This window comes from Paramisgurnus dabryanus, chromosome 5 (assembly GCF_030506205.2).
Source record: "Paramisgurnus dabryanus chromosome 5, PD_genome_1.1, whole genome shotgun sequence".
Classification (NCBI taxonomy): Eukaryota; Metazoa; Chordata; class Actinopteri; order Cypriniformes; family Cobitidae; genus Paramisgurnus; species Paramisgurnus dabryanus.
This window is the reverse complement of record NC_133341.1, coordinates 39,561,827-39,582,437: the sequence shown is the minus strand read 5'-3', so window position 1 is coordinate 39,582,437 and position 20,611 is coordinate 39,561,827. Positions and strand designations below refer to the sequence as shown.

General features: G+C 35.9%; 2 protein-coding genes across 2 annotated transcripts; one reads left to right on the top strand and one right to left on the bottom strand.

The window, feature by feature from the left end:
- Positions 1 to 466: 466 nt before the first annotated feature.
- On the top strand, positions 467 to 8,951 carry LOC135774519 (uncharacterized). Its single transcript, XM_065284648.1, has 8 exons — positions 467 to 592; positions 1,761 to 1,967; positions 3,317 to 3,482; positions 3,568 to 4,470; positions 4,583 to 4,648; positions 5,247 to 5,317; positions 6,191 to 6,234; positions 8,654 to 8,951. Exons 1-8 carry the CDS (start codon positions 590 to 592, stop codon positions 8,706 to 8,708), a joined length of 1,515 nt encoding a protein of 504 aa, XP_065140720.1. The 5' UTR covers positions 467 to 589; the 3' UTR covers positions 8,709 to 8,951.
- A 2,841-nt stretch (positions 8,952 to 11,792) lies between these two features.
- Positions 11,793 to 19,831, bottom strand: LOC135774175 (uncharacterized). Its single transcript, XM_065284094.2, has 18 exons — positions 19,764 to 19,831; positions 19,434 to 19,535; positions 18,584 to 18,707; positions 18,348 to 18,377; positions 18,025 to 18,087; positions 17,524 to 17,934; positions 16,990 to 17,090; positions 16,663 to 16,896; positions 16,321 to 16,499; positions 16,145 to 16,238; positions 15,553 to 15,909; positions 15,353 to 15,470; positions 15,144 to 15,235; positions 14,903 to 15,020; positions 14,720 to 14,824; positions 13,950 to 14,126; positions 13,675 to 13,842; positions 11,793 to 12,814 (listed from the first exon to the last, which is right to left on the bottom strand). Exons 2-18 carry the CDS (start codon positions 19,500 to 19,502, stop codon positions 12,597 to 12,599), a joined length of 2,658 nt encoding a protein of 885 aa, XP_065140166.1. The 5' UTR covers positions 19,503 to 19,535; positions 19,764 to 19,831; the 3' UTR covers positions 11,793 to 12,596.
- Positions 19,832 to 20,611: the final 780 nt, after the last annotated feature.

Here is a 20,611-nt window from a genome sequence, read left to right as displayed (position 1 = left end):
CGTCACTATTTAGACGAAATGGTAACTCCATTGGTTTCAATTGCTCGCTTTATGCGTCCGTTCAAGACGCTTATGGAAATGAGCATGTTAGGCAACGTCATCTCAATATGGCGAGATTAAATATTAAATCATTTTCTTTTTCTGTAAAAACTTCACATATCTGGATACCCCTGATATCTCCACTCTAAAACGTTTATCAAAAATAATTGTATACTACTGTATTATATCATGTTTCAGCGGATTTTTTATTAGATAATTGTGTATTGTGCCTGTTTCTATTAGTAAACAGAATGCAAATATTATATGGCGTACATTTATTTGTCTTAATGTGTTGACCGATCAAAACTCACCGAAACTCTACACGAAATTAGACTATTTACGGGGTAGGTTTATATAACTTCTTTATACACCCGAAATCCTTAGGTTTTAAGAATATAAACCAAAAAAGTTTTAGAATTGTAAAATATTTTAATATTTGATTAATAATCATTTTGTACTGTGAAACCAGCAATTTTATAAATAAAGTTTTGAATTCAAATATGCTTTGTCTCACAGGAAACCGTGACGTTTTTGCAATCGCTTCCCGTGCATGGTAGGTAGTGGTACAGTAATTAATTGGATCATTAAGATTTTAAAAATCAGATTTAAAACAACTGTATTTTTTTATCATGTTGGCCATTTTTAACATTCGTGCGTTATGTAAACACGTATTTGTGGGTTGTTTTAAATTTTGAGAAAAACGCTATAACCAATTATGAGATGCTAATGGTAACGTTACCTGATCTGCAAACCAAATCATGTCAAGATAAAGTGTTAGCATGTTAGTTAATAATTTATAGATTGGGTTATAGATAATTTGTAGTTTGGGCTTTGAACCAAACATGGCAGAATTTGAAGTAGTTAAAGCCCATCACATTGAACTAACATAAACAATTGCATTGACAATAGCTAACAATAACAAACATTAAACAGTCTGTAAAACTATATTGTTTATTGTTAGTACATGCCAGCTAATGTTAACTAATGTAAATAAATATCATATTACTGTGGTGTACCCAATCCTACCTGTACACCAGGAGATCTACTGTCCTGAGGACAATTTGAGGAGTTTTACATTTGAGGAAATACAGGATTTTTATTTAATTTGGGGTATATTTATTTATATAGTCATACCAGCAAATGTACAGTCCATACATCTTATTGTGCATACATTCCTAAATGTATTGCCCACTACACAATATTCACATATTAATTGTCCAGCAGTTGTTTTGTTTACATTAGGGCTTTTCACACTGGAAATAGTTAACCTTGGGTTATTCTAAACCCTGGGATAACAAAATCCTGGGTTATCTGTTTCATATTTTACACGGTTCACACTTAACCTAGGTCATGTGTCTCCAACCCTGCTACTAAACACCTGTGTGTAATTATCAAGCAACCCTGAATACCCTGATGAGCTGCTTCAGGTGTTTCATTGGGGTCATAACATAACACCACTTCATTTCACACTGCATGCGTTTGGCTCTGCAATGCAGGGTTAACCGCACAAAAGCAGGGCTAACCCTGCTTCCGAGCAGGTTTCATAATCCTGGGTTAATTTCAAGGATAACACTGCTTCTAAATTACAAGTGTGAAAAGCTTAGGGTTAAAAGTGGGGTTTTAGAATGAAAACAACCCAGGGTTAAGCACATTGTGAAAAGACCTATTGTGTTTGAAAAGAAAATTTCATTAAAAGTTGTATGGTTTTGTTTTCTTTTCAGATAATGACAAAACCAAAGGAAAAGCCATGTCCTCACTGCCAATCCAAAAACAACGCCAGCTGCAAAACCTGCAAAAAATGTTTTGCTAGTTTAATTCTCAAAAAAAAAATTAAGGCAAAACAAAAAAATATAGAAGACAGTTCATGGAGGTCCACCACCCAAAAACACCGCAATGCTGCTCGTGTGGTGGATTCTGCCCGCATTGCTGTGAGTAAATTTTGCTAATGTAGTATTAGTATACTTATATAATATTAAATCATATTCTGTTTAGTGTATAGTGCATATCCAGCTATTTGATTATTTATAATTCATAGGATAATATATGAACATTCAATTTCAATTCAATTCAATTTTATTTATATAGCGCTTTTCACAAAAGTCAATTGTTTCAAAGCAGCTTTACATAAATAGAAGCAGTGAAAAGCACAGAAAAACGACAGATAACACAACAAAATACATGATAGCATAATCAGTTAAATTTGCTGCGGCTATGACTCAATATTATAAGCGAACGTATTACTAAAGTAACGTCTAGAAGAGGAAGCTAAGTAAAGCCCAAAAAGGCTGCCTCCCCGGGGTGAAAAACCCCCTAGGAGAAAAAAAAACCCGGGCTTTTATCCGAGGAAAAATAAGTCCTAGGAGGGAAAAACCCTTGGGAGAACGGATAAGGAGATTTAGCGGAGATTAAGCGGGTTCTGCCGGTGATCGTTGGTCAGGCATCAGCTGGGCATCAGGTTGAATGACGGCCAGTAGATCAGAGGTGTGCCGACTTTCACATCTACCGGGACTGGGTCTGTTTGTCTCGTTGTCCTCGGGGTTGAGGACGAGACAGGACATACAGTATATACTTGTTAATAAATAAATTGTAAACTGTTACTTCAAAATGTCCCCATGTGGTGTAAATCAAGTTTTTGTTGTTTATACGTCTATGTGGTGTTTTTAATATGCTTTAAATTTGACAAACTATCAGAGAATTTTTACATAACATTTTCAGTTTTCTTTAGAGTCTCATTCACACAGTTTGAAATCGCCTTGGTTTCCTATTTAACAAACATGTAACCAACCACATAATCACAGTTGAACGAACGAGTGAATCAGTAGTTTGAGTCCTATATGTAATATAGGGCTGGGCTATATATCGGATGAGATTGTAATGCGCATCTCATCAGTAAAGCTAGCAAATCACCATCATCTGCCCATTCACTATTGCAGGTTATTTGTCCGTGATAATAAATGGAATACTGCTTAGTTTGATGACAATCCCATCCTAATATTATATATAGAAGCCACATAGACTCAGTGCTGAAACGAGCGCTGCACCGCTGCTTCAGCTTTACTTCTGTGGTGCTCACACTTGCTGTGTGAATGCTCTAACCTTACTCTAACATCAGATTATCAAAATGTAATCATAGTCCTGCAAGCATGCAGTTTTCGTATGCATTGTGTGAAACTGGACTTGCAGTAGCCAGCTGTTATGTGTCTGAAACTTCCAAATATAGCATCTATTTACTTAACTATGATATTCATGCTAATATATTTTTGTGTCTAATCTACAGGTTAAGAAATTGGAGGTACTAGGCTATAAGCCGATTTTGTTCTACTCAAGAGAGCAAAAAAAGGGATTTACAGCCGAAGTGATTACTTCAGTGGGTCCCTGTGCTGAGGGGCCACTTCGAAACATAATGGACAAAATGACTGGCCTCTATGAATATTTCATTAAAAGTAAGTTTACTGTTTGCATTATTTCTATATTCTTTGATTTATTAAAAAAGTCAAACATTTAGAACTCTTATCTGAACATTTTTAGATTATCAAAGGCTTCAGATCCACACTGCTGCTGAATCGGATCCTGATGTTTGCCAGCCCCAGACTTCCTCTCCTCCTCCTCCTCCTCCTCCTCCTCCTCCTTCCTCTAGCCTTTCTACTCATACCTCCTCTTTATTCACTGTCCCTTCTCCATCTTCTTCCTCCAGTGGTGCTCCTCTTACCTCCTCTTTCCACACTCTTACTTCATCTTCCTCCAACATTTCTTCTCCTCCTACTTCTTCTTTCTACACCATTCCTGCTGCACCTTCGTTTGACCTTCCTCCTCCTACCCCGTCTTACATTAGCCGCCTTCCTCCTGCCTCTTCTTCCTGCACTCTTTTTCCTCCACCACCTTCTTTAAGCACTCTTCCACTTACTTCCTCTTTCTGCACCCTTACTTCTCCATCTTCTTCTTCCAGCATTCCTCCTTGTACCTCTTCTTATATGGCACTTCTTTCTTCCGACACTTCTTCCTGCAGTTTTCCTCAACCACCAACTTCTTTATCCACTTTTTCTCCTACCTCTACTTTATACACTCCTTCTCCTCCATCTTCATCCTCCACCCTTATTCCTCCTACGTCATCTTTTATCCCTCTTCTCACCCCTACATCTTCTCCCAACCTTTATCCTCATCCATTCTCTTTTCCCAACTACCCTCCTCCTGCCTCCACCTTCTGCACTCTTCCTTTTACTTCTTCTTCTTCCAACATTCCTCCTTCTACCTCCTCTTACATCACCCTTCTTCCTCCTACCTCCTCCTCCTTCACTCTTCCTTCTTCACCACCTTTTGCCACTCCTCCTACCACATCTTTACCCATCTTTTCTCTTACCTCTCCGAGCATGCCTGCTACCTCCCCACTTTCTACTGTAACTACAGCTACCACATTTACTACCAAAGATTCAGGTGATTTTTAAAAAACTTTTGCTCATTTTAGTAAAATCAATGCATTGCTGTAGATTTGATCTAGATTTTGTTCTGATAATTTTTACTTAACATTTAATGTGTGTATTTACAGACAATTCTTCCACAGAAAATCCACAAACAAAAGGCAAACAACGAAAATGGATGTATAAACAAATAGGTATTGACAATTTTGATTTAAAATAAGAGCTTACTACAACAAGTTTTTTTGGGACGCGCATGTGTTGTCTGGATGGTCTCTGTTTGTTTAATGGTCTGACTAGTGGCTAAACTGAACTCTGGAACAAATACCTCATCAAAAATAACAAATGTTTTGTTTTCCTAAAGACGAGGGAAGATGGTGATCATGTATATGGAAATATTCATGTGCTGATAATTCCTAGTTCATGGGTGCTAATGTACAGTATGCAGATTTATAAATGCTTGTTATCAGGCCAAATATTTACCTGTAGTGTGTATAAATCCTTTTCAGTAAAGTTAATGAATAAAGTTTTTACATACAGTAGAGTCCAGATTAAAAGTTCAGGTAAAACTTGAATTAGATATCAGCCATGTTTGTTGTAACTTAAAATAAAACATACTTCACATGGTCTAATTTTAGTTCACTTTTAGGGTAGAGGGAGCCAGCCTATTGAATGTACACCCAGTTTATTATGGACTTCTATTATTGAAATTGTTTATTTTCTATTTAAGAAATTCGTTCTCAACTCCTAATGTGTTTTGAGTTTAGAAATGTTAAGTTTTATTTTCTGTTTTAGAATGCCAAGTACACCCCAGTCTCCAAACTTTTCCATACGACAAGATTTTAAGGAGGAGGACAACAAAAGACGTAAGATTAAACTTTTACAGTATTTTGTTAGTTGAATATTTGTCTGAAATAATGTATTCCTTGACAAGATAAATATTAAAAATTGTGAAAGTGTATTCGCCAATGTATGGTAATCTTTACTTGAAATGTGACCGCTGCATTTAACTATCTAGTGAATAGTGAACACATGCACAGCAAGTTGTGAACACACACACACTAGCGAAGCAGTGTAGGAGAGAGCATGTGTATGTGTATGTGTGAGGGCATGTATATGTGGTTTACAAGAATATAAATGTGTCCTTATAAACCAAATGGCTTGCAAACATACTAAGTAGTGTTTTATTTTTAAATAATAGGTGGCAAACGTTTTTGTGAATGTTCAGCGTTTGCGTTGGGGGAAGGGGATTGAATGTAAAGTTTGCACATTATAAAAAACATTAATTATATGGAGCGTCCTTGTTAACCATACACTTAACTGTGTGTGCGTGCGTGTGTGTGTGTGCGCGTGTGTGTGCGTGAGCATTTTGAGGACCCTATGAGGAAACAAGCTTATAAATCAAACAGAATGCGGTTTTTGAAAATCTGAGTTAGCAGAAGGTTTTCTGTTCTGGTTGGGGTTAAGGTTTGGGTTAGGAGAATAGAATATACAGTTTGAACAGTATAAAAAACATTGTCTATGGAATGTCCCCACAAAACATGGAAACCTGTGTGTGCGTGCGCGTGCGCGTTCGCGTGCGTGTGTTTTTGTTTGTGTGTGTGTGTGTGTGTGTGTGTGTGTGCGTGTGTGTGTGTGCGTGCTTGCGTGGGTGCGTGTGTGTGTGTGTGTGTGTGTGTGTGTGTGTGTGTGTGTGTGCATTTAAAACTAACAGTTGATGTTGCTTCTTTTTCTTAAAGGGTGTTGAGGAAGTCAAAGTTAAATGGAAGCCTTGCTCAGGATGGTATGTACAAGATTGCATATAGACTATGTAATTTTATCACACTACAATAATGACTGAAATTAGAGTCACCTTTATTGCCAAGTAGGATTTGCCTGGTTAAGCAATTTTTTTTGGTGTATTGGTGCATTAGGAAGTAAATACAATGCAACAAATACAATTGCATTTTCAAAAAAGTTGGGACACTTTGTAAAATGTAACATAGAACATAGAAAACACATCAAATCTAAACCGAGGAAATATACCATTTAAGAAATAAAATAAGCTAATTTTGAATTTAATTGCAGCAACATTCTTTTTTTTTCAACAGTTTGCATAAATCTGGAAATTGAGTTGGAGCATTTTCTGGAATTTTGGAAGATCAGTTTGTGTCTGATACAGGATTCTTGCTTCTTAAAGGGATAGTTCAACCACAAATTTAATTTCTGTCATCATTTTCTCATCTTCATGTTGTTCTAAACCTGTATGAATTTCTTTTTTCAGATGAACACAAAAGTGATGATGGTAAGCACACAGTTGTTTGTAACTATTGACTTCCATGGTTGGAAAAACAAATACGATGTAATTCAATGGGTACCGTCAGCTGTGTGCTTACCATCATTTATCAAAATATCTTATTTATTTATCACAATGCTTTCATAACATTTGTTTTCCTACTATGGAAGTCAATGGTTATTGCAGCTGTGTGCTTACCATCAATTATCAAAATATCTTTATTAAAATAAAAACACTCATACAGGTTTGGAACAACATGAAGATGAGAAAATGATGACAGAATTTTCCTTTTGGGGTGAACTATCCCTTTAACAGTCCTGTGTCTTTCTAGTCATGCTGATATTTTCATATTGCACAAAATGTTTTCAATTTGTAAAAGGTCTTGACTGTAGATTCTTCTGCTAAAGGCATGCTGTAATAAATGCAGTATGATTTAGCATTGTCTTGTTAAATATGCAAGAAAAAGACACCATCTGATTGGAAGCATATGTTGCTCTAAAACCTGTATCTTTCAGCATTGATGATGCCTTTATAGATGCACTAATGCACCCCAATACCATCAGAGATGCAGATCTTTGAACTGAGCGCTATAAACACAATCTGGATGGTACCTCACGGTTTCCAAAGAATTAAAAATTTTGATTCATTTGACCACAGAACAGTTTTTCACTTTGCCTTACTTCATTTTAAATGAGCTCATGTGTTTCTGAGGCTATGCAGTGCTCTTCATAACAGAATAATGCCATTTCCACCTGAGAGACCAAAATGGATATTGCACCCAATAATGATTTCTAAAGAGATTTCTTTAGATACTTTGAATCTTTTGATAAGTTCTGTAGTTGATATTGAAAGTTTTTACAATTTAGCAATTAGAAATATTACTCTTAAATATAAACAACCCCTGTTAGTATAGACAACCCCTGCAAATCTTAACTTCTGAGAGGCCCTGCTTATATACCGGTAGACGGTTTCATCTGATGTAAGCAGAACTTTACTCTCTTTTTGTACATGTCATGGTCTCAGTTTAAACATTTGATATATGTTATTCACAATAGAATATAGAAAACATAAAAGTATCGTTAAAAATCCTTAGGATATAACATTCCATGAAGATATTTTGTAAATTTTCTACCATAGATATATAAAAACTTTATTTTTGTGAGTGGATGTAGTTGCTAAGGACATTTGGACAACTTTAAAGGTGATTTTCTTATAATTAAAATTTTTTTGCACCCTCAGATTCCAGATTTTCTTTATACAACTATTTGAACAACAACATACGATATTGTATCAAATATTGTCCGATCCTAACAATTCATACATCAATGGAAAGCGTATTTTTTCCACTTTCAGATGATACATAAATCTCAATAAATATGTACCCTTATGCATTTACATTTTATTTGCATTTTACAACATGTCCCAACTTTTTTTGGAAATTTGGTTGTTAGAAAATATTAAAATACTCAATGCAAATTTAACATTTTACAAAAGTATAAAATATCAAGAAGAGAAAGGACATTCACTGAACATTGGTGCAAGATGTGCAAAGAGCATTGGTTTATCCATAAGTTTTGTGAGACACAGTATGAAGCTAAAATGTGAATTTTGCAGTACAAATACAAGTATACATTACAAATACAGACACAAGTAAGATAAGTCGTTTTTCACAGTTATTTGTGTTGCATGCATTACAATAAAGATATTCTTATTGCTTTTCAAGTACTAAATATTACTTTTGCGTGCTTACATTTTTATGTCTTCACAAATGTTTTTTTTTTAACTTAGGGCATAAATCGTTCATTTGATTTGTAATACTTAACATTTATTATAATAATACAATTTATTTGAAAACTGTTACATGTTCTGTAACCAGTACAGTATATGATCAATTTAAATTATATTTGTTTCTTTTACTGATTTGCAGTGGTATGAAATGGGCGGACACCTGGGAGCCATACAGCCATACATTCGCAGAGTAAGGATCCATGTTCCATGTTTATGGGGTTGCATTAAGGACCTGTTGCCTGTCCTTAAAACCCATGGTTAAATTAAAAAAATGTCAGTTTATTGTTCATTGGTTTGATTTTTTGTATCTTTTTTCATTTTTTTGTTTTGTTTTGTTAATCTGCTTTTAGCACTAAAAACGGTTTGACTGTTTTTATTTTTTTCAGAAAATTTATTATCTAAAAATTGTTTACAATTTTATTGTCTAAAAATATATTCAGATGTCTTTCTGCTGCAGAAATGTTTTATTTCCGGTGAATAAATGATCAAACATTAGAGCACTGGGTGTTTTTTTATTTAATCTCAAAATTATTAAAACTTTACATGATGATTTGGTAAATGTTATATGTAAGATAGAATGTATGTTTTAGTACCTTGCAGCATTTGTATGCTTCTAAGTATATACTGCAAAGTTTAATGAGTGACATCCATGTTTCAGTGCACACTAAAACTGAAATTGTTAATTCCATTTTGCTCAGACACTGACTAACCTAAATACCTTAACATCACTCAACGCTGCAAAAACACACAAAAATATATATTGACTGTCTTCAGACTGCACATCAGCATGGGAACCACATTATATTTATTAATATTCTATTACGCTTTACATTTGAGGGTTGCACTGGACATCTCAAACTAGTGCAGCGCTTTGGTAGGAGCATGGAGATACCCTCAACAGGCAGTGTTATGTGAGTTAAATAAACTTGAAGATATATTTTATTTCAACTCACAAGTACTTGAACGTTTTGGAAACTTTACAACATGAGTTTAATATCTAACATGTGCCATGATCATTTGACTTAAATAGAAGTAGTAAGTACAAATAACTTAATGAGGCTATAGTGTTTCACAGGCAACAGACACACATTCAAATGCTCACACTTACAGTATATAGAAAATGTTGGGTCTCATGTACACCTGTTGTCTGAATGAGACACATGGAAGCTTAAAGTCTGTTTTGTAGAGGTAATTTAAACCATATGGTGCTTCTGGACAAATCTGAACACCACTATTCTAAATGAAGTTATATGTTATTAAAAATGATACATTGTTATTATTGTATGTTTTCATATGACGTAAGGTAAAAACATATTCACTGATCAATCATTATGCATTTCAATTTTGGATACATAATATTTACACATTTCGAAGTTGTAAATGGGAAGATAATAATGGCGGCAGACCTGATGAAATGCCAAAAAAGGAGTCTAGTCAAATGACAATGAAATCATGGGTTGAAGTGTATAAAGAAGGGATTCAAATATCGAGATGTGTGTTTGTGGGCATCTCAGCTTTGTTGTTGGAGCAATGAAGTTGGCACCTGAAACCCCTTTCTGAGAAGTTTCTTGGTGTATAACATTATTTGTGTAATTTACAAAAGTATGACAATTTAGTTGATTTAGATGCCTCTTTGTTGAGTGCTGCTCATACAAGGAGTATGGGTTAGTAATCTGAATAACATTTGTGAAAAACAATCTTGTGAGTAGGTATATATGTGTATTTTGAACATTAATGTTACAACAGCCCAATGAAATGATTAGGGGTAACTCAAAATTTTATCATAACCAAAGTAAAAGACACTCTTTACAAACAGAGCACCCCTGACTAAGAACCCATTAAGCATACTATAGCTCTTAATGCTTGTGACTACAAAAACTTCCAGGAAGTGTTGGACTAGAATTAGAGACACGATACTATATGGTAGGGGTGTCAGTGTTTAAACATGCGATTAATTCATGAATCAAACCAAATTAACGCATTAAGCTACACTTTATTAATAGTGGGGTGTTTCATCCCTGCTGAAAAAAAACAGCATCAAACCAGCATTGGAATTATGCTAGTCTGTGATGGTTTGATGTTGGTTTAGCTCAGGGGTGGGGAACCCTGGTCCTGGAGGGCCACTGTCCTGCAGAATTTAGTTTCAACCCTAACCCTAAAATTAAAGTCTTCAGGATTACTTGGAAATGAAATTCAGGTGTGTTTGATTAGGGTTGGAACTAAACTTTGCAGGACAGGACCCAGGGTTCCCCACTCCTGGTTTAGCTGGTGGTCACCAGCATACCAGCACCAAAACACTATATGCTGGTCTTGCTGGTATGACCAGCATGGGAAACTGGTGCTAGTGCTGGTTTGGTGCTGGTTTAACTGGTGCTGGTTTGGTGCTGGTGTTCACTACCATCACCAAAACACAACATCTGCTGGTATGCTGTTTTTTCCAGCAGGGATACCCGCAGTAAGTCAGACCACCAGCACCGCGCCCCGTGCTTGACCGCGGGCAGGAGGTGTGCTTTCAGTGCTTTGCAGAGTGTTTGGCGTGTAGCGGGGTTCCGCGAGATACCCACACTGCAGTTGACTCCGGGGATACGCACTCAATCCGGGCCAAAGGCGGCTCCAACCAACCTGCTGTCTGGGTACTGTTCTCATACAATTTAAGTGACAGAAGTGCAAATGTTAAAAACCTAAACCTTACGTGGCGCACACACACACACACACACACACACACACACACACACACACACACACAGAGCAGTGGGCAGTTATCAATGCAGGGAGCCGATCTGGAAACCATCTGGATCCATTGCTCCAGGGCACCGCAGTCGCAACCTACCAGTCATGGGATTCATATCGGCGACCTTCGTGTAACAAGACTTTAATCACCCGACCACTTTTTTGAATGGCCCTCACAATAGACAATACATCATAGTTGTAATGTATTTCCCCTTCTAGTGTGTTTACAGTTATCATTTTCAATATAGAATTTACATTGTTTTAAACCGTATTTAACATACAAATATAATAAAATTAAAACAATGTACTACCTGTTGTAACACACCCTGGTTTTCTACTTATGTTATAATGTATTGCAAAATTTGTCTTAATATCTTGCATAATGTTTATTTAAGTGTACATTTAAGTTACTCATGTTTAACGTTTGGTAAATATTCTAGAGCTAGAAGGATAGGCAATGTTTTCTGAGAAAGCTGATAAATAGGCCAAGCACATGCCATTGGAAAGGAAAGGTTGGTCATTGACACTAAGAAGAGAACAAAGCACTGTTTATTTTCAGACTTTACAACACCATATGAAGAGAATACATGTAAATATTAGACACTTATCATCATATCGGGCTTTAAATGTGCACAAATGTACACATACAGGGGATAAACAAATACTTAGTGTATAACGAAGTTCCCAACAAGGTTAAAAACATTACTTCTGCTGAAACAAAATGCTCAGACAAAATTCTCTTTATATACATTACTTTGTTACATCTCAATAATCTCAAATTAATTGATTATACTAAGTACACAATAAAACTGTAATATCATAAGCAATCAAAGTCAGAAACTTAATCTTGGGCTTGAAGCGACCAAATAATCAAATTACATTTAAGTTTCAACAAAGTCTTGTTCACAAAAAAAAGAAAAAAGTGAAATGTGCCTTAAAGGGATAGTTCACCCAAAAATGAAAATTGTCGTCATCATATTCTTGTTTTTCTTAATTTTGCATGAATTCATTTATTCTAATAAACACAAAAGAAGATATTTTGATAAATGATGGTAAGCACACAGCTGATTGTAACTATTGACTTCCATAGTAGGAAAAACAAATAAGATGGAATTCAATGGGTACCATCAACTGTGTGCTATCCATCATTTATCAAATTATGGAAATATTGTGATGAAGATATTATTTGTTTTTCCTACTATGGAAGTCCACTGTTACAATCAGCTGTGTGCTTACCATCTTTTATCAAAATATCTTCTTTTGTGTTCAACAGAATAAAGCAACTCATACAGGTTTACAACATGAGAGTGAGTAAATGATTTTTGGATGAACTATCACTTTAAACTCACATTTTACTCATCATCTGAGCTGCTGTTGCTTTCTGAGAGCTCCTCTTGTGCTTCCTCATCATGTTCAAGCTCAGATTCTTCAGGCACCATATCATCTTCACTGAAAATTTTCATATATCCCACCCTTACCAAATGCATTAAATGTTTCAGTTCATGTTGTTTCTTTCGAACAATGCACAGGAGCCCCTTGCATGCAGAGTCGGACAGGGTAGAAAAAACAGCTGAAACAGAAGAATATACGTATAAACAACAGATAAAACACTATAGAGCCTTTAACAAGACATAAATAACACTAGTCCAAAAGCGCTTCCTGTTCAGTTTTACCGTATAACACTACACAATTGTTAGCAAATGTTAAGTAAGGGGTAATGATCAGACAGCCGGTTGACGCAGAATAAAACCTGACAGGTTGATAGGGACTGTGAAGCGATCTTGTATTACCCTGAAGAGATTTATTTGTGATAACACGGCTGGCTGTACATTATTCCACTTATTACACACAATTTTGATTTGATATCTTGTATTAGGTCATTTTGAAGAAATGCAAACCTTCTGCTAGTGAAACCTGTTTCCTAATTGTTTTAAGTCAGTCAAGACGCGTTAAAACAAGTTCAAAATCTGAACAAGAACAATATTCAGTTTAATATAAAGAAATCTCAAATGTTATCAATTATGCATATTTATACTAAATTAATACATGGGTATTAAAACTGTGCCCGTTAAAGTGATAGTTCACCCAGGAATAAAAATTCTGTAATTATTTACTCTCATGTTGTTTCAAATCAGTTAAATTTCTTTGTTCTGATGAACACATGAAGATATTTTGAGGAATGTTTGTAAACAAACTGGTCAGAAACACCATTTGACTTCAATAGTATCCTTTTTCCTACTATGAATGTTAATGGGGCTTCTGATCGGTTTGTTTTACAAACATTCCTCAAAATATCTTCATGTTAAAGCACCACCAAAGAATTGTATGTGAAATATGAAATTAAAAATAACAACTTACAAACTGAAACACTGTGCTTTTTGCATGCAAATTGGTCAAAATATTATTAAATTAATATTAAAAGACTCTCACATTTAGAACTTATTTCATTAATCAATGCTTCAAGCTTGGATGTCTTGTGTGTCAGGACCATCCAGTGCTGTTGCATCTCCTTACAAAGAAGACTTTTCTCTTCCTGAAGGCGTCTCATTGCCATCACTCTATCAAACACCTTCCTCTTGGTAGGAAAAGGAACGGATTCTGAAATACATTAAATATTATGTATAAAGTTAACAAAATATGTAACATATGCTGTTCTACTTCGTGTACATAAAAACAGGCACATATAGAGAGCTGTTATAGCATACCAGTATTGCTGGGGATTTGCCAAGGCCAGGCAACAGTCTCAGCTATGAAGAAGTCTTCAACTGGACCAAGCTGCTGGGAAGAATCCGCTATGCTATTGTATTCCTCCACTGCAGCAGCCAGCTTCTTCTTTTCCTCATTCCTTCGAAGACGCAAAGAGTGGCGCCGCTTGTTGCTGTCTGAATGGATTTCAAGTTTATAATTCAGTTAAACAAGTTTCTTTCTTTTCTCTCATAGCTACAAAAATAAATGTAATACCCCCCACAGGATTTTGTAAGACAATGGCTATGGCACTGAATGACATCACGTCCTAACAGTCAAATTCATGACGTTATCACATTGTGCTATGTGAAGAGACAATTTTGTTGTCATGAAAGTTGGTTTTCATTTACACAATTTCTGTTGTCAGACATAAAGGAAAATAATACATTACTGCTGCTTTACTAAATATTCTGCTTTTTGCTCACTTACCTGTTCCAGGAAAACTAAGACCTCACACTCATGGGAAAGTATTTACAGAATAAAAACTAAGGTTTATTCAATATGACACTAATGCTATGCACTTTCTCGTAAGGAAAGTCATTAAACACTGTGCCTGGGTGTGTGACGCAGGGGTTTGGGTGATTGGGAGTGATAGATGCATGCTTTGCCATCTTAGAAAAACTCAAATCAATGTTAGAGATGGAACAAATTTTAGCAAAAGTCTATGTAATGAATGGGAAACACTGTAATAGTTTTAAAAATAACATAAATAACCAATGATTGTGTTTACCTGTTTGACTGTACAGACGTTGTGTTCGCCTTTTGATGCTCACCGTCAGCCCCTCTATTTCCTCTTGTAACTTTTTCAGATCACCACTTCCATAATGGTCACTTTCTACACAAGAAAATGCACAAAATATACATTACCTGCCAATGATTAAAATGATACTAACAAAGCAATTCAAAATAATACCTTCTGCCCATTGCTGTACATCTGAAATCCACTGCTCAACTACACAATCATCATACAGTGCTAGCTCTGTCTTCAGTGCCTCCAAGATGCGTTGTTGCTCTTGCAAAGCTTTCTGAGTCTATAAGAAACAAAAATTAAAGTCTAATATTACAAAACCAGCATTTAATTTAGTTATGAATTAGAAATCTGTAAAACCTAAAAAAATCCTTACGCCAACATTAAACTGAGAAGAAAGTTATACCTTTAAAAATCTAGCAACTAAAGCCTGTCCCAAATTAAGAAGCTTTCTCTTATTCCAGGACATGGCTTGCATTGTAATCATGTCCCCACGGCCTGTAACAAATTATAAGAATTATGTACACATACGCGCACACACATTAAATATATATATTATATCAGTATGTGTATAAATAAGTCAGTATATATTAATCATACCCATATTAAACATACCTGATTTTGACATGTACTTGGTGGTAATAGCAAGCCTAGATAGAAAACTATTCACCTGCTCCACCTCTTCACCAATTGTTGACCCAGCTCCTTCTTGATAGGCACCACCATACTTGACCTGTGTTTTAAATCCAACAAAAAGCACTTAGAGGTTGTGTATTTCTTCTTAATTTTACATACTTGGAAACATGGTTATATACCTCACATTTCCAAGCGTGTGCTTTGGCATGCATTACTGACAGAAAAGGACGCATATCCAGTAAAGGCTGTAGCTCAAGACAGTTCTTAGATACTCTATGTAAGTATGGAAAAAACTTGCAGGCCACATCCGAACAGAAGAATTTGATGGTCCCTTGAGACCTTTCAGCAAGTTTTTTCTGTAGAAAAAGGGGATATGCAAAAATTTCTCCTCGAAACATATTTAGGGCCATAAGGAGTATCCCATGGCGACAGACAGCAATTTCCAATCCCTCCTCATCCAATTTGCTGCTTGATTTTTTGGAGGATTCCTTTGCTGCTGACCATTGTGATGCTCCACACAATCCTCTCCCTGAAACCTACACCACAGACATATATATTTTTTAAAACAAGAGAAATAAAGACTTTATTGCCACAGTAAATGTACGACAAAATTCACATTAATGATTCATTAAGACAACAATAACTCTGATGTAATTTCTACTGGATATGTTTATGTTTTTTAACAACATACTGAGAAATGTTTTTTTTTTTAAGAAAAGCTGTAAGCAACCAAATAAAGTAAAATCTGTCAACATGAGTAATAATACTTGCATGATTATTGTTTTTGTGAATGTAGTCCACAAAGTCAGACACCTCCACATCACTCTGTAAGAAAAGATTGCCAAATAATCCCCTTTTGTCTGTGCTATTGAGGAAAACATTCAAAGCTTATATTTATACATCATTCAACATGAAAGTCAAATTAATGAAGAAAAACAGAAAAGTACCTTGCTGTGTTTTTAAAACGATAGTGTTTGCGATTACCATCAACAGAAATGGCAAGCATGTCTGGAGTGCATGCTGGACAAGTGAAAAAATCCTCCTGGCACAACTTTTCCACTTCATATCTTGCTGCAACCCATTCATTGAAACTGCAGCTAAATACATTGGCTGATATTTTTCCACTCTGAAATATGCAAAAAATATGTATTTTTTTTAAGTTGGGACTCATAAATTTTTGTTACATTAAATATCTTAAATAAAATCTAGATAGACATACATTTATCCTTCTATCAGAAAAAAACTTTTTATTTGACAATGATAAACAAAAATGCAAACAAAATACTTACTCGACCAAAGAATATCGTTTTCTCATCAAGCATTTTAACGAAGGCTTGAAAAGATATCCCTGGTGATGCAATTTTCATCTCATGAAATGAGACGAGCACATCTGTGGTAAATAACACACTTGCAGGAATGTTGCCGGGCCAGTAGAGACTCCTCTGAAGTTCTGTCAAGGATGGCTCACGTGAATATTCACACACAGCACAGGACAAGTGAGGCATGCTAAGGTTATATCGACCTAAAGAAGGAAAATAAACTGTATGACATTAAAAGGTTTAAAAAACAATACATATTTGCAAAAAATTCAAAATTATGTAAACAGCTTCCTTTCCATTCATAGTAATGAGGGTAATGGGCCTTCCTGAAGAAACAAGGACTGCTCCGTCACTGCAACCACAAATATGGGCTGGTATTTCTACAGGCAGCAGTCGAACTGTGCAACCAAAAAGTTCACATTATGTAGATAGATGGATAGATGGATGGATGGATGGATGGATGGATGGATGGATGGATGGATGGATGGATGGATGGATGGATGGATGGATGGATGGATGGATGGATGGATGGATGGATGGATGGATGGATGGATGGATGGATGGATGGATGGATGGATGGATGGATGGATGGATGGATGGATGGATGGATGGATGGATAGATGGATAGATGGATAGATGGATAGATGGATAGATGGATAGATGGATAGATGGATAGATGGATAGATGGATAGATAGATGGATGGATGGATGGATGGATGGATGGATGGATGGATGGATGGATGGATGGATGGATGGATGGATGGATGGATGGATGGATGGATGGATGGATGGATGGATGGATGGATGGATAGATAGATAGGACATTTTTACCAAGCTGTTTAATAGAAATTTGAACAGCTGCCTGCATGAATCCTGTGGAAGGAGGTAAAGGCTGTAGAAAGCCTGAGACCAGGGAATCCCTATTGTGTAGTACAAAGAAACTGCCATGCCTTTGCTCGTCACAGTCTCCACAAAGAAAAGGGTAAGGAAGGCAGTCCCTACAGCGTACAACAGCTGCATTAGACCTGCAATGTTGGCAGATTGAGGAACTTGCATCCTCTCCTCTCAAAATGTTCTCCACAAGAAAAGCTCTAGCTTCTTTCCATCTCTCTTCCCTTATTGCAGATCTAATGGTCCAGTCATTGGATGCAGACCGAGGGACATTATCTTGAATGGGAGTAACATCATCAGCATCACCTTCCTGAGTGTCCAAAAGTCTCCTCAGCTCTTCAAAATTAGCATCTAAGTTAAATTCATAAAAAATACATGTAAATAATTTATTTTAAAAACTATGTAAATGTAATCACAACATATTATTCTAATTCAGTACACCAGCTGTTTCAGAGACTTCTGCATGGCCAACACTCAAGTCATTTTCTGTAACAAGTGGACCAGCTAAAACATTTGTGAGAGAGAAAACAATTAATTAATAAAGTACCTAAATTAGGGGTCACCAATCCTGGAGGTCTCTGTAGAGTTTAGCTCCAACCCTAATCAAACACACCTGAAGCACTTTAATTAGCTGATTCAGGTGTGTTTGATAAGGGTTGGAGCTAAACTCTGCAGAGACACCGGCCCTCCAGGAGCAGGACTGGTGACCCCTGACCTAAAACAATATATAAACGCACAACATAATTTAGATTTAGAAACATTACCAGAGTTTTTGTTGTGGTCACCTCTTATTCCTATTAACAAAATTAAGAAACAGTTTTACTTTTCAATACCACAACACTGCATGGCTAACAATTAAGAATAAATTGAAAGAAAAATGTATGAGTACTGCATACATTTTAACGAATGGAATATGCATCTAAATTAATTTGGGTTGCTGAATACGGAAAATTCTATGTTTTATTCTTATCTGCATACACAGTAAGTACATTATACTTACTTTTTACAGTTGCCCTTTTGGCTCTAGGACATTTGTAAATGATGTCCCCCTGGCTGTCTCTTTCTCTCCACTCAACAGTTGGGGCTGAAGGCAGAGGCAGCACATTTGGTTGAACCAGTGTCTCCTAAAAGCATAACAAATAAATAGCTAAGTTAAAGAAATAACACTTAAGCTTCATTCAGACCACCAATGACAAGCAGTACCAGATCGACGCAATCTCATTCATTTCAATGGAAACTTCCGAAAGTGACCATTGGTGACTGACTAGTGATGCAAAAAGGCAAGAAAAGTTTAACTTTATGCGAATTATGAGAGATTTTTGGGAGCTAAGCAGTGGCGTTCACCTCACACTTTTCTCTTCAGTTACTGGAGTGGATGGTTCTCATTTGTTTATGACAACCAGATTTAGAAACGCCTCATTGAAAGTGACGGGTGACACGCAGCACGGGCGCTGGTGGTCTGAATGAGGCTTTACAGACAAGGCTTACCTAAAGCCAGGACTAGGCATAGTTACATTTAGGGGCAGTTTCCTGGAGAGGGATTAGGTATAATCCAGGACTAGGTCTTAATTATTAGTTAGAATTTTAAGTAGCTTTTACAAACAAACCTTACAAAATAACAAGACAAACAATGGCACTTTAAGATATGTCAATGCAGGAGGTTTTTAAATTAAAGCAGCTCAAACATGCATTGTAATCTGGGACTAGGATAAACCCTGTCTGGAAACCACCCCTTAAATGTTTAAGCATCTTTTATAAACATCCCTTATAAAAAGACATTACTGGTGGCCATCCTAAGAAAACTCACGTACCAATTTTAATGCTTGTTAACTTAAAGTATTAAACTTTACCTCTCGAGCTCTTAAGCTTTCAAGAAGCTCATCAGCACTCCTCAGCTCTTCCTCAAACTCAAAGTCCATCTTGTCCAGCGATGTAATTTACAGTATACGCCACTGTGTTTAATATATATGTAAAAGATAAATGGACATATAAGTAACTTATAGCCCCAAATAAAGTAACGTTAGCCCAAACCTCCTCTCTCTCTCACTCGACATATACTGGTCTAAACGTTACTATTAGCACCTGTTGTTGTGGCACTGGCATGTAGCGTTTATTCTCGACAAAGCAATTAAGAGTAAGCAGCAATGGTAACTTAAACAATCATTTGAATAATACACCACCTTAAATTCCCGAATGATCAAATTACTGTTTTGTAGCATACGGCAACAAACAACAACGTCACAGCTTCCGGCCACGCTATTTGAATAGAAAACTTTATTGGTTACACAAAAGATTCAATAAGGAAATATATATTTTTTAAATTTATTAAAATATGTCGGTATATACTCCTATGCGCAAAAATAAGCTATCAAATGTATAAGAATTTTTTTAAATAAAAAATTTGTAGAAATTGTCCTAATGATTGTTTACAGGAGTTTCCGTTGGTTTTGATCAGCCAATAGCGCGGACCTATTAAATGAATGTATTTATGTCCATCGGATCAAACATAAAAATATAGCGCCGATTTCTTTCTACAAAACACAAATATATTAAATATATGTGTATAAAAGGACCATGAGGCATCTCAGTCTACAAATATAAATATCTGTTTTAATCTTTTTTTTTTAATAGTCTATGGTTTTAATACGTGTGTTTTAATATTTCATTCGTAGAAACAGGTCAGAGGTATGTACAGTACACGATTATTCAAATAAAGAAATATCACACCAAGATATACAAGACACACTGTGTAATGAATTTACACAAAACAATTGCTTTAATATCAATAATAATAATGTGCTTTAGAAAGGGAATCCAGGTATAATATTTCACGTTTTTAGAGAAAAGATTAGGCTAAAAAAAAGATTTAATATTTAATCTCGCCATATTGAGATGACGTTGCCTAACATGCTCATTCCCATAAGCGTCTTTAACGGACGCATAAAGCGAGCAATTGAAACCAATGGAGTTACCATTTCGTCTAAATAGTGACGCCTAGGGGCACTGTTCGCGTACTTATATTGACGCT